At 49.4% G+C, this 14,559-nt stretch overlaps 1 protein-coding gene across 4 annotated transcripts in view; it reads left to right on the forward strand.

Moving 5' to 3' along the window:
• Positions 1-2,378: 2,378 nt before the first annotated feature.
• LOC123024063 (urea transporter 2-like) overlaps positions 2,379-14,559 on the forward strand; it is a 32,733-nt gene continuing 20,552 nt past the window's right edge. The window contains exons 1-3 of one of the 4 annotated variants that reach the window (XM_044431344.1): positions 2,418-2,450; positions 8,316-8,494; positions 12,025-12,172. In XM_044431344.1, the coding sequence (XP_044287279.1) occupies positions 8,321-8,494; positions 12,025-12,172 (322 nt within the window). In that variant the 5' untranslated portion in view covers positions 2,418-2,450; positions 8,316-8,320. Of the gene's footprint in view, positions 2,451-8,315; positions 8,495-12,024; positions 12,173-14,559 lie in introns of all 4 variants that reach the window. The other 3 variants (XM_044431345.1, XM_044431346.1, XM_044431347.1) reach the window with 3 other exon arrangements.

Below are 14,559 nucleotides of genomic sequence, written 5' to 3' on the forward strand. Positions count from 1 at the left end.
GTTTTACAGTTCCTTTTCAAAGCCCAACTCTGCACAATCTTTGCTCTGCTGGAGGTTTGCAGTCCAAGCACAGACGGATCATAGAAAGTGTGACCATGCTAAAGCGGTTCTTGATTCAGTAAAAGGAGACTATCAGGTTTCCAAGGAAAGTTCCTTTCAAAGAGAGACTGAATGCCAGATCTGGGTTTTAAGCACTATGCATGTAACATGGCTGAGACTGCAGGTGGCGCAGTGATTTGTGCTGCTGGGCTGGTAGATTGAAAGGTCGCCGGTTCGAATCCACACATGGGGTGAGTTCCCGTTGCTCCGTCCCAGCTCCTGCCAACCTTGCAGTTCGAAAGCATGCAAATGCAAGTGGATGAAAAGGTACCACTTCGGTGGGCAGGTAACAGCGTTCCTGCACCTCGGTGTTTAGTCATGCCGGCCACATGACCACATGACCACATGACTGCAGACAAACGCTGGCTCCCTCAGTTAGGAAATGGAGATGAGCGCCACTCCGTAGAGTCAGGCATGGCTGGACTTAATGTCAAGGGGAAACCTTTACTTTTATGTAACATTTATTCTATCATGTAAAGAATCCAGAAGTGTAAGAATACTACAAGTTCAGCAGTCAGCAGCAACAGTATCAAGAGGCCTGATTCACACGTGCATTCTGGCAACACTCATCCTCACAGCCAGTCGACCCTCTCGGTGATCCATCAGGACTGTGGGTGACCAGTAGCAGCGCTGTTCTGGCACACGCAGGAGCTGGAAAGCCCTGGCATTTTGTACCTTTAAGTTGATGCTGTCAGCTTAGTCCAACTGGATCGAACAGCGAACTCCTCTGAGCAGAGCGGACACGGAGCATTCCATGCTCTCGCTGGGTGGTGCAGCGTGGGCTTCTCTTACCTGTTGCGTCCCCTTCTCCAGCCACTCCCGGCCTCTCGGTTTCCTCTCAGTTTCCTCTTGGTTTCCTCATGCTTCTTCAGTCTTCATTTTCCTCTGGGTCTTAGGCCTTCAGGAACCCAGGCACACTGTGACAAAAGCAACAGAAAAGCGGGTCTGGGAGAAAACCACATCACTTTCACCTATTTTCAGAGAGGTTGCCCACGTTAATCAGATTGTAAATCCCCCCACAAAACCCTTTAATAATTAACAAATGCATAATCTTCCATCTGGGCTGGTCCTGAGATGAGAATCAATGACCTGTTTGGTCAGGCCATTCAGATGCAATTCTCCACCACTCCCCGAAAGGTTTCCCACCACGGTCCCAACCGTGTCAGGACCACATGGTTCACTGCTGCTTCTGCTGCAAGCCCTGCTCAGCTTTAAGCCGGATTCACTGCTGCCTAAAAGCTGTGAGGGATGCGAATCCTGGGGTCTTCGGAGACCCCAGCAGGCCCTGAGGAGGGAGCCTTCCTCAGAACGGGGCATTGTGGGTGGGGTGGCCCCCAAGGGAGTCTCTGCCACCGCCACTGTTTTGCAATGGCAACACAAAGTCTTGTTTCAAGTCTGGCAGAAGCATCCCATTAAAGTTTTTAAAGTGAATGTAAACTATTTTAAAGAGCAAGCCAGAAAGTGGGGGAAGGAGGAGACAGGCGTGTGGAAGGGCTCAGGGCGAGTCACCCGGCACACAGCATCTTGCAGGACCTCACGGTCACTCTCTGCTCCCCATCCCAATGTCTCCCTTATGGTGGAACTGCTCCAGGCCTCCAGCCAGCCTGGTTCGGCCTGCTCTCTGAGGTCCGGGTCCAGGGTCTTCCTAAAGACGTTGGAAGCTGAACTGGGACTGACTGCAGGACAAACAGGCAGCAGCTGCTGAGCTCCAGTCCCTCACCTTGCAGGTGGCTTTGGCCTTGCAAACGTCTCCAGAAACCTCCTTTTCAGCATTCTCTCCTGGTAACCCTTTCAGGGCCAATGGGCAAATGCAAACATGCTGGCATCCTACAGGTTTCAGCAGCAGCTTTTCAGAAGAATGCTTTGCACTTCCCCTGAGAGCCTGAAGATGCAATCATGTGCAAGTTCAGAGAGAAAGAGGACCTACAGCTCCCCACGTGTGAGGTGTTGTTGCTTTGTGGCAACAATACAGCCTCAGCACAATGGATTTATATTTAATGTGTGTGTGTGCACGTGTGTGTGATGCCTAAACTTTCTCTAGCTGGAGGGGAGATTGACACGGGAGGGGGTGGACACCACAAAAACAAAAAACCTGTATGGGAGAAGCAGGTTTTCCATGAGCAACTTGGTTAAAGCCAAGGAAAAAGCAAGACTCTGCTGCTATTGCTTGGGAGACCTGAGTGTGTGCTGGCTAAGGGAGGAGGTGAGCTGCCCCGAGGACTTCTGCTATGCCGTGAGTTGTGGGCTATATAAGGAGGCGTGTTCGTTTCCAGTCTCACTGTCCCTGCCCGCTGCAGTTCAGCGATAAACTTGGCGGAGAGGAAACCTTCCTGGCTGGACAGTAACCTGAGGTGAGAGAAGTCCTTTCTTTGCGCGTTTCATGGGGAATGACCATTTAATCCTGCGGGGTGAGGTTTGGGATCTTTTGGTGACCTGAGTCTTCTCCCTGTCACCAGTGCTGCTGGAAAAGCATCTTTGAAAATAATTCAGTTTCAGAAATTCAGTACGTCAGAATTAGACTATGTAACTCTAGGCATACACTCTAGGCAGTAAATCACACTGAATTCTTACTCCTGTGTAAACATGCACTTAAGAATACTAATTGATTGCTAATCCTACCTGGTTTGGACAGTGACTATTACTATTATTGTCATGTTAATCATTATGATTATGATTATTATATTGTTGACATTTTCACTGTTTTCCAATATAAGGGAAAGCCCCATGACCAGAGGAACAGCAATCTAAACTGCTATTACTTGCGAGTAAGCCCATTAAACTCAATAGAGCTTACTTCCACTTGTGCATAGCACTGCACTGTACATCTGACTGAATCTGCCCCTCTTCATTGCCTTCTAACAGGGCTAATGAAAACAACCTGTAGAAAAAGATAGGCAAATAGACAGGAAACGCTTTCAATTGAAGATAAGTGTCCGGAAGGTGAAATGCTTGTTTTTATATTAATGGGCAGTTTGGGCTTTAAGACTTATCAAAGCCATTCATAAAAGCCCAAAGCCAAGAAGTGTTCATCCGAACATCATAAATGGATTATCGATTTGCTAAGCTGGGGGAGACAATGGGATTTTCCTGCCAATTTCCAGAGGAGCGTTAGCCTGTTGTAGCAAGAACCACTGGGTTTTGCAACATCTTAAAGGCTAGCAAATTGATTCTGGAAGACACTTTTGTGGATGCTGTCCACTTGAGATCAATTTGTTAAGATGCCAGCAAATTCTTTTTTATTTTTGATTTCCTGCCATAACTAGTCAGAGCCATTATGGTGGAAAGCATTTAATAGCCTTGAGTAGAGCTACTCTTTGGACAGCCACTTGAAGAAATTGCCCAATGAGATGATGAAAAGTAGTAAATCCATGAGGAACATGATTCATGTCAAGATGCTGAAAAACAATTTTCCAGAAACAGGCATTCCCAATAGAGAAAGAATGCTGAGGGAATAACTTGCTCACAACCCTGGTCCTGTTAATCTGGGTTGACTCAGCTCCCGTCCACAGCCCTGGTTGGGCAATGGAATCCTAATCTTCTCAAGAGGAACTTGTGTGAGGAAATTGTGTTCCAGTCAGGACATAACAAAGGGTGCTCTGGCCAGAGGCTGACAAAGTGATCCTCATGATAACATTGTCCCTGGCTGCCTGACCATTGCTGAGGTGTTGCATGGAGATGGACGGATGGACAGATGGATGGATGCCTGGTCCATCAATGGCCAACCAGGTGCCTTCAGGAACGTGAGCAAAGGCCTTCTTGCCAGGGTTGTTCCCTCAGCCCTGGCATTCTGTGGCAAGCATATTGCCTCCAAACATGGAGGTTCCACATGGGCATCACTGTGAATAGTTATTGATGATTTTAAAGCCATGTATGTAGGTCAAGGGTTTCAAACCTTGGCCTGCAAGATTTCCCGGACAACTGCAGTGCCTTCTTCTACACAAGTAATCACCATGATTACTTGGCTTCTGCATGTTTCTGCCCATTCTGGAAGGTTGAAAACCTTCTCCTAAGGCTTAATTCCCCGCAGTAAGAGCATTAAATTCAAATGTGCCGCTATTTTTATTTATTTATTATGTATGTATTTTGCGTTTTTTGCATGATGCCTTTTTCCTTTGACTCTGCCCACCATGGGAAGGTGGTTCACAAGAGGTTCCCCAAAGCTGGCCTTTGCCCTCAGACTAAGGGAGGTTCCACAGCCCCAGTCTAAGCCAATGCGGCAAGAACTTCTGTACATTCATGCCACTTGCTGTACATCAGCTACACAGTTTTTTTGAGCGCCCAAAGTCCTGATCTTATGAGACATGGAGGAAAGCTGCTCTCAAGCCGTTCCAGGTCACCATGAACGGGTTTCCCAGTCAGCAGCCTCACCTGGGGTGAGAATCAGGTTTTCCCAGTTCAGATGGGATGAAGGTTCCACAATGGAAGGACTGCCTTCCTGAGGGCCATGCAGACTTTCAGACAGGAGGCCCTCAAATCGAGGACTATCCACTGTCAATGTGGCCTCTGCTACCCTGTTCCATAATGCAAGTCCAAGCAGCATTCTGGGGCAAGAGAGCATGTGTGCCCTCCAGGTCCCACTTCCATTTACTTCTGTCATTTGATTTTTCTGCTTTTTAAGCCTTCACTTTGCATGGTTTTCAGGCTTCAGAAAACCAGCTTGAAAAGCAGGAGAGCAAAGTCTTAAATAAAGTCTGGCCACCGCCAGCTTTGTGGAGTTTTGTTCTCCAGCATCCCGAAGTTCCAAATTGCTGGAATTTGGGGAGTGGCACAAAACTAGCAGGTGGAGATCCCATTCACACTTCCTGGAAAGTCTTTGGGGAAGCAGTGGGATCCGTTTCAAATCCCACCTCCCTACACATAAGGTGAAACATTTGCTGAATTCAGAAACATCTAGCCAAGAATGGCTAGTCAAGTTCCCAGATCTGCTCCCCGTGTGGACTTTTGTGGCTAACAAATTGCTTGAAGGACAAATTTCACTAGGTGTGGCTTTTGGCAGATTGGCCACTATACTGATGGGGGGGTGGGGGAGAACACCAGTTGGAATTCGACCTTTGTGCAATTCAGGATTGCAGGAACAACAGAGTGATGCCAGTTTTGCTAGAGCTCACAATTTTCATACCCAAACGAATCTCTTTCAAGGACACATTTTATTTGGCTGCTGCATTGCCAAAAACAAAATTAGACACACTACCTGGAATGGGCCTTGATGCGGCTCTTTTAAAAGATCCGGGAGCCAGGCAATGGCACCATTTGGGCTCGAGCTGTATGGCCTGAACAGTGAGATGATGTGGAGATATCTGTGCTTTGGAGGGGGAAATTGGCCCTGAAATTCTGGGATGAATGCAAGGCCATTTTGTACCGGCCTGTGAACTTTGGAAGGAATCCGGAGTTAACACAATGCTTTACCCAAAGACTCTCATAAAATAAATCCATGCAATTGGCTGAGATGGCTAACCGGTTTAAATCAAGTGGCAGAAAGAAAAATCGCACACTTTTCTAAGCTAAGTGAAAATGTGCTCTTTTCCTTTTTCTTATGGAATTTTGTTTTATTTTTGGAATAAATTTTAACATAAAGTGGTGGGGGGGGGGGGGAAAAAAGAATGCCTGCACCAGTGGCTGACAATGGAAACATTCTTAGCTGCTATCAGCAAGTGTGATCCAAGCATTATCCAACATTTCTGCTGGTAGCTGCCAAGAATGAAAAGCTGAAAGAACTGACCAACCTCTTCTAATAATATTGACCAGGGTGTGGGTGCAAGACATGATTTCACACCGAGTGTTGTCCGTAGGAGTGCTAATTGATGGCAAAGAGGTCCAGGTATGCTGCCAAGCGTCTTCTTGCAAAGACTCACCTGACTTTCCCATGCCCTTATATAGGGTGGGTGGCCTTCCCATAATGGCATTGATGGATGTCGTAAATCTTCAAAGGAACATCATACTCTTTAATGGGTGGGATAGCAAATGCCTGGAAGACAGACAAAATTCAAAGGGATCTTGATAGACTGGAGCATGGAGCTCAGAAAAAACAGACTGAAATTTAGTAGGGGCAAATGGCAAGACCTGCACCTAGGAAAAAGAAACCAGATGAATACTTGGCTCACCGATGCTACAAATGAGAAGGATCTTGGAGCTGTTGTAGGTCACAAGCTGAATATGAGCCAACGATGTGATGCAGCTGCAAAAAAGGTAAAGGCGATTGGGGCTGCATTCATGGAAATGTCACTTCACCTCATGAGAAGGACCGGTTCCCTGATGCTCTGCACTGGTTAGACCTCATCCTGAGTGCTGTATCCAGTTCTGGGCAACACAGCTTAAGAAAAATGCAGATAGACTGGGAAGGGTCAGAGAACCTCAGTGCAGATGATGAGGGGACTGGAAACAAAGCCCCATGAGGAGAGATGGAAAGAATGGGGCATGTTTAGCCTTGAGAGGAGAAGACTGAGAGGAAATATGATAGCACGCTTCAAGTACTTGAAAGGTTGGGTCAGAATCACTTCTTGAATATCCCAGAATGCAGTAATGGGGAACAATGAGCTCAAGTTACAGGAATCCAGAGCCCAGCTCAACATCAGGAGGAATTTCCTGACTTGTATAGCAGAACAGCAGTGGAACGCATGACCTGGGGAGCTTGTGGGGCCCCCCACCCCAGAGGCATTCAAGAGGCAGCTGGGCAGCCTTCTCTTGGGGGTGCTTTAACTGGGAGTCCTGCACTGAGCAGGGGGTTGGGCCCAGTGGCCTTCTGGGCCCCTTCCAGCTCTACTATTCTAGGATTCCAGGATTCAGAACAAGCGGGTGCTTGCCTGCCTTCCTGAGACAAGGCTGGCTCAGGAAGTGGCACTGATGGAAGTACTGGAGGAAAGGCAGGCAGGTGGGTGAAGGCTTTTCCAATAGGAGAGAGAATCCCCTTCACCCAGTGCAAAACCCTTCAGGGTTGCCGCATGCCCAAAGGCCAGCTAAGGCAGCACTGAAGGGATGGAGGCAGAGCGGGAGACAGAAATCTGCAGCGGGGCTCCCAAGAAGGTCCGAGGTTGGCCATCGCTGGGCCGGCAAGGATGCTCTTCGTTCTGGCCCAGTAGCCCTTGGGTCTTCTTCCACGGCAGCCTTTTCTGTGGGCTTGGAGGGGGCTGGGAACACCCCCCGGCGCCGCTCCTGAGGGCCCTGCATGGATGGCGAAGGGTCTCGCACTGCTCCGTGCAGCTCCTGGTTCCCATTGTTTGGGTTCCCAGTGAACGCGGTTGCAGAGGCCGTAGAAGACCTGCCCAGTCAGCTTGGGGCGGTCGGGAGTGGAGGAAGGGAGGAAGTGCAGGTTCCAGGTGTGGGAGATGCCCCTTGTTTTCAGCTCAGTCTCCAAGAGCAACCTGATGCAAAACACTGGCCCTTGGAGACAAGGTTCACTTGGAGCTAAGGAACAGGGTGACTCTGAGCACATGCTCAGCTCAGGAATTGGCGTTCGGGTCCAGAGCTGAGCTCTCCATCCTGTTGGTCCAGACCTACCCCTGCCGCACCTCCACAAGCTCCCTCTGTCCTAGTAGCCAATGCGCTGCAGTGCTTACAGCCCTGGCCTGGGACATGGGGGGTGCCGATCCTGGTCCCCTCCCAGTCAGCCAGCCCCTGACTCGCAGCCTAAGCCCCTCCCCAGGGTTGTTGCATGGACGGCACGGAAAACAGGAGTATGACGCCTGCTGCCCTGAGCTCCTTGCAAAAGGTAGCAAGGCGGGATGCAGGTGTAATGACGAGACACAGACACATAGAAGCCGGAGATCCAGAGCCAGCCTTCGGCAAGGCCTCCAAAGGGTCGCTCTCATCCTTTTTCTCAACATGGACGCCGATCCCTCGGTGCACCAGCAGGAAGACCTTCAGCAGGCGGGCGGCAGCATCCGGGCCAAAGGAAGAAGCAGGCTGTAATGTGGGAGGAGGGAGGCGCTCCAGGATGCTCCTAGGGTGGCTCTCTGCCAGGGTGTGGGCCCTGGGCCATCGTGAGCATGCCCTCCCTGAAGGCCAACGACTTCGTTATTGCCATGGGTCAATAACTGGGTTGATCTGCAATTCACCAGAATATAATGCCAGTGGAGATAAGACCCACGCTTTCCATAAGGCAAACACTACAGTTAGGGACTCCCAGCCAAGGGTCTGTAAAATAATAAACTCATTGTCAGGGCAAAGAGCACTTCTGCTGACGTCCTTCTCTCTGCCCTTTATCACACATGAAATGCTAGGAAAGATGGATGGATGTTCTTTCAGCAGTATTTCTGGGCCCTCCACCTTCCCCGTCCTAACAGACACAGCACCAGATGGACACAAGTCGTGTGACTCTGGATTTCAGAGCCAGCGCTGGCCAGCCGGTCCCCAGGACCCCTCTCAAAGCATGCCACTGCTGGAAAGGGTGGATGCCCAGGTAGGCATACGTTGAGCATGACCTGTGTCTAGGATTGTCCCATTCTTGGTGTCAAGGCCCAACCAGAAACAGCTCAGTGGTTCAAGGATCAGGAACATCAGGTGGGCCGTCCAACAGAGGGTACAGAAAGAAAGGTGCTGCTTTGACAAGGACTAGGTGGAAACTGAGCAGTTTTGCAATGGATGGGGATACTGCATCCTTTCTTTCACTGGCACGTGAGAATCCTTCCTCCTCACAAGTAGGACTCAAGGATAGTTGGTGTGCTCCCAGACAGGCCGTTCACCTCCACCTCTGGGCTTCTGTCTGCTTGTGCTACCAGTCTCTTCCTGGGATCCTCAGTGTGATCCTGGTGGGCCTGGAAGAACGTAATGGAACCTCTCCAGATGTTCTGATGATAATAATGTCATGACCCTGGATGGTCTTCACAGGGACTTTGGCATCTTCTGACTTCTTCTGGCCCGCACAACCAATAAGATGAGTGACAAGGTTCTCCTCCAAGTGTTCTCTTGCCAAGGAAGGTGGTGGGATACAGTTACATGTATTTTATATTGTTATTTATGTATTTTAATTTATTATTATTATTATTATTATTATTATTATTATTATTATTATTATTATAGCATTTCTATGCCGCCCCTTGCCGAAACCTCGGGGCGGCTTACAACATGATGAAATACATTGAAATACAATAGTACATAATAAATTACCATTAAATATAACAATACAAAAAATACATTGATTTACAAATACAAAATTAAAATTATCAGTATAAAATAAAAATATAGGAGGAGAAAGAGAAGGAAGAAGAAGTTGCCCAGGCCAGATCATATGTTTTAACAATTGAAATGATGTTTAAATAAAAAGGCCTTTACCTGGCGCCGAAAAACCAGTAACGACGGTGCCAGGCGGACCTCTTTGGGGAGTGAATTCCATAGGTTGGGCGCCACCGCAGAGAAAGCCCTCCTCCGGGTACTTACTCTCCTAATTTCTTTCATGGAGGGTTCCCGGAGAAGGGACTCTCCCGCAGATCTCAAAGGGCGGTCGGGCATATACGGACGTAAGCGCTCGTTCAGGTAGCCAGGACCCAAGCCGTTTAGGGCTTTGTAGGTCATAATCAACACCTTGAATTGGGCCCGGGCTTCAATGGGAAGCCAGTGAAGCTGACGGAGGACTGGAGTCATGTGAGCATAACGCCCCGTCCCCGTCAGCAACCTGGCAGCTCTATTTTGCACCAATTGAAGTGTTCGGACTGTCTTCAGGGGAAGCCCCACGTAAAGCGCGTTACAGAAGTCTAGGCGGGAAGTCACCAGCGCGTGTGTCACCGTCGCCAGGCAGTCGTACTCCAGGTAGGGGCGCAGCTGATTAATCAGCCGAAGCTGAAGGAAGGCGTTCCTCGCTACCGCTGTCACCTGAGCTTCCAAAGAAAGCTCCGGGTCGAGGAGTACTCCTAAGCTGCGGACCTTATCCCTAAGAGGGAGTGTTGCACCATTCAGGACCAGGTCAAATCCACCCTCTCCGAAACCCGATCCGCCAACCAACAGGACCTCCATCTTGTCTGGGTTGAGTTTCAGTTTATTGGCCCTCATCCATTCCCTTACCTCGGCCAAGCACCGGTTCAGCACAGCCACTGCCTCATCTGGGTTAGTGGAGAATGAGAGGTAAAGCTGGGTATCATCAGCGTATTGATGATTCCGCAGCCCACACCTCCTGATGACCTCTCCCAGCGGTTTCATATAGATGTTAAATAGCAGAGGGGATAGAATGGAGCCCTGTGGTACCCCATGGCATAGCTGCCATGACGTAGAGACATGGTCCCCCAGCACTACCTTCTGGAATCGACCGTCGAGATAGGAGCGGAACCACTGCAAAGCAGTGCCTCCAACCCCCAATCCCGCAAGTCTATCCAGAAGGATACCATGGTCGATGGTATCGAAAGCCGCCGAGAGGTCCAGAAGAACCAACAGGGATGTACTCCCCCTGTCCTTCTCCCTGCACAGGTCGTCGTACAGGGCGACCAAGGCAGATTCAGTACTGTACCCGGGTCTGAAGCCGGACTGAAAAGGATCCAGATAATCAGTTTCATCCAAGAGTGCTTGGAGTTGTCCCGCCACCACTCGCTCCAGCACCTTGCCCAGAAACGGGATGTTGGCCACAGGTCTATAGTTAGTGGCCATCTCTGGATCCAGTGACGCTTTCTTCAGGACTGGTCGTATTACCACCTCCTTTAAAGGGGCAGGCACTCGACCCTCCCTCAGAGAAGCGTTAACCACTTCCAAAATCCAGGTCCCAATCCCGTGCTTGGAGTTATTTATTAACCAAGACGGGCAAGGATCCAATAGGCAAGTGGTGGGACGTACTCTTCCAAGCACCTTGTCCACATCATTGGGCCGCAATAATTGAAATTCCTCCAGTAATTTTGGACCAGACGGTGGCATTGGCGACTCCTCAGAGACCTCTGATTCATTAGTGGAGTCCAGCTCGTGACGAATCTGAGCGATTTTCTCCCTGAAATGCCTGGCAAAGTCATCACAGCGGGCCTTTGAGGGTGGCATCGGATCTTCCTTAGGACCCAGGCGAACCAGGCCTTGCACCACTCGAAAAAGCTCCGCTGGACGGCATTGTGAGGAGGCAATGGAAGCAGAAAAAAACTTCTTTTTCGCCGCCTTCACCGCCACAGCATAGGCCCGATAGTGGGCTCTCAAGTGTGTTCGGTCAGATTCATCCCGTGATTTCCTCCACCTACGCTCTAGCCGTCTCCCAACTCGCTTCATCGCCCGTAATTCAGGTGTATACCAAGGGGAAGAGCGGACTCTGCCCGATGGGAGAGGACGCTTAGGAGCGATCGCGTCCACAGCCCTGGTCATCTCTCCGTTCCATAGTTCGACCAGAGCCTCGACAGGAGCATCAGTCTTGTCCGCCGGAAACTCCCCCAGGGCCCCCAGGAATCCATCCGGATCCATCCGGCTCCGGGGGCGGGCCCATACAATCGGGTCCGCACTCTTATAGAGGGAGAGGCCGCTCTCGAGCACAAACCTCACCAGGAGGTGATCTGACCATGACAGGGGAGTCAAACATAAGTTCTTCACCCTCAGGTCATCCTCTACCTGCCCCGTCGTGAATACCAGGCCCAGAGTGTGTCCACGTTCATGGGTAGGGCCAGTGACGTGTTGAGACAGGCCCATGGCCGTCATAGAGGCCATGAAGTCCTGAGCCGCCCCGGTCAGTCCAGACTCGGCATATTTTAATTTATGTATTTGTAAGCCGCCCCGAGGCTTCGGCGAATGGGGCGGCCTAGAAATTTTCTAAATAAATAAATACAATGATTGAGGTTCAAAAGCCATGTCGGGAAAAAGCAGTTGGGTGCATCTGATTATGCTTGAGGCTCTTTGGCCCTCTGTGTGTCTTTGCTTCTCTCTGGCCTGCTTTTCCCTGCATTACTCCCAGTCTTAACATGGAAAGGAGAGCACCAACCTGGGGGAGCAGCTGATAAGCATGTGGGTAAGTCTGATGCATCACTGCTTCTATCCCAGCAGGGTCCAAAAACCACCATGGACATCGAAACAGCTGCAGAAAAGTCCAACAAAACACAGACTTGGACGGTGGAAAGTTGGAGGCAATTCTGCAGAGCCGTGAACTATGTCACTGGGGATATGAAAGCCTTTGGAGACTGGCTGAAAGGTACAGGGATACACTTATGAGGACCAGTGTGGGTGTCATGGCCCACCAGGGGAAATCTTTGCTTGAGTCCCGACTCATGCGTGGAGTTTTGAGGGAGATCCTGAGCCAGTCACCCATTTCTCTAACAGAAAGCAAGTATTTTGCTTCCGGGGGGAAACTGGATCTACAGGAGTTAAATCTCGCATGGAGAACAGGTGTCTCTTGACTCTGGTGTGCACACACATTGTTGGCATTTAGGATAGATATTTGTGCATTTGAGAGCAGTTGACCCCTTAATCGTAAGCATCTCAACAGTTAGTAAATGTTGTTAAATGCGCTTGGAGTCACTGCAGCAAGCAGTGCCTCTTTGAGCAACGGATGGAGTGGACTGCTCATCCAGGCCAGGTGGACCTTTGGGTGATTGGCTGTGGATCATCCGTCTGTGCAACCATAAGGATGAGACACGTTCTTCTTTTGGTTGAAAAGAAATGATGCATAAGGAAGCTTAGATTTCCCAGAAGCTGGATTGGGTGCCCAATTCAGGGGCACCCGGTTCAGTACTTCTTCGGAGGGCTTGGGGAATGCGGTGTGCAGAATCACAGGCTGCAGGAGGCACAGATGGGAGTCAAATCAAGGCAGGCAGAGAGAAAACTTAAGGTTGGCACAAGGAGAGCCAAAGGTGTTCTGGATAAGAGGATGGTCCATGCAGCTATCTCTGAGACAAGCCAGTTGTAAAAAATAAGACGTCCATTGAGTAGCGAACAATAATGTATCCTCCCATGAATTTAATGAATCATGCAAACTAAACGAGTATGTTTGCCTTCACCTGGTTTTCAGAAATTATTCAGCAGTACTTTATTGTATTTTGCATTACTCTGTCCTGGTTTTGTTTTCACACATGGAGCTATGCAGGGTATTGAAATGAAAGCCTTTTTCTTAATCCCTGAAAAAGGGGATTAGAAAGTCCAAAGCAGCAACTGGGAAAGGCAGCAGGAGCTTTGGCAGTGCTCTGCCTCCAGAAATTGTGCGTGAGCTCGGAGATGTGACAGAGCCGGCCGGCAGATGTCACGTGAAGCGCTCATGGAAGCTCCCACTGCAACCCAGATGCTGTCCCTCAACATAGCAACAAATAAACGTGTCACACGGAGCTCCTCTGTTCTTTCCCTCATGGAAAAGTGGGGATCCAGTCAAGATCCAACGGTAGAGAAGTAGGAGGGCTTTAATCGTGGAGCTAACTTGGATCAGGCCCTGCAAGTGTGGCGTTTGCATGGGAAGAAAGACCCAGGTGCTCCGAAGGGAGCTTTTTCCCTATGGAAATGGCAGGTGTGGAGGTTCAATCTGAGGTGGAACAGGGTAAATCATGCACGCATGCACGCAGAGTGCTGGAGTCCCAGTCTGGATCCCGTCCTCCATATTTGCCTTTCAGTAAAGAAAATGAACAGATGGAGTCACATGTTCCGTGTTCAGGGTATCATTTTGTTTGGCTTTCCTGCAGGGCACAGTGGCTAAATCAGCCAGGTGTCCTACTCTCCAGAGGACAACCCTCTCTTTGATGGACAGTCCGGTTCAAGTCCAATTTATACATAAAGAACCCTTAGAATTGAGGTCTCGGGAGCCTTGAAGTTGCCCTCCAATGGTGCCCAGTTAGAGCAAGCAAACTGGTCCCTGGTCCATTTCCCCTGCTAGGATGGGCTGGATTTCTTCTTTTTAAATTAGAATCTTTATTTCTAAATGGGCATCTATACATACATATACAAAGATTATGGAAAGTTACTTGCAAGCCATTTCCTCTTTGGTAGCCGAAGCCACAAGAGGCACCAATGGCACAAGAGGTCAGGTGTCAAAGTTCAGGGATACCCAGTTCATCGGATTCCCATTGTCCACTGTTGAAGGACCCCCAGATCCAGGAGCTGCCATTGCTTCTCCTGGAGATACCCTGAGAGCTGGCCCTTATCTTAGCCTATCAACAAATCACAAGAGCGATACACTTAGATTTCCTCCTTTGGTCCACCGCTTTCCCCATCCCAGTCCCAGAGCAAGTATTTATCTCACCTGAATTCCAGAGCAAAGTCTAAGCTACGCACGCAGAGGGAAAGCTGGCTGAGAGATGCCATCTGCCATCTTCAATGTAAGCAACATAAATAAGCCGTTTTTATCTGCCGCATGAACTCGAGCAGCGGTTGCCTGCACTGCTCAATCAACTTCCCAATGGTTTTACAAACAATAATAAACGTGTGTCATATTTTACATCCCCGTTGGCACTTAGGAGCTTTGCCAGATGTTGTTGATGATACTCACATTGGCAGTTGTCCCAGCCCATAAACTTTCAAACAACAGAAACAAAGCCCTGCTGCAATTGTCTAAGGCAGGCCAATTTGCTCCCAAACAAATTAACTTCTCTGCATTTT

This window comes from Varanus komodoensis, unplaced genomic scaffold (genome assembly GCF_004798865.1).
Source record: "Varanus komodoensis strain SLA01 unplaced genomic scaffold, ASM479886v1 scaffold22, whole genome shotgun sequence".
Taxonomy (NCBI): domain Eukaryota; kingdom Metazoa; phylum Chordata; class Lepidosauria; order Squamata; family Varanidae; genus Varanus; species Varanus komodoensis.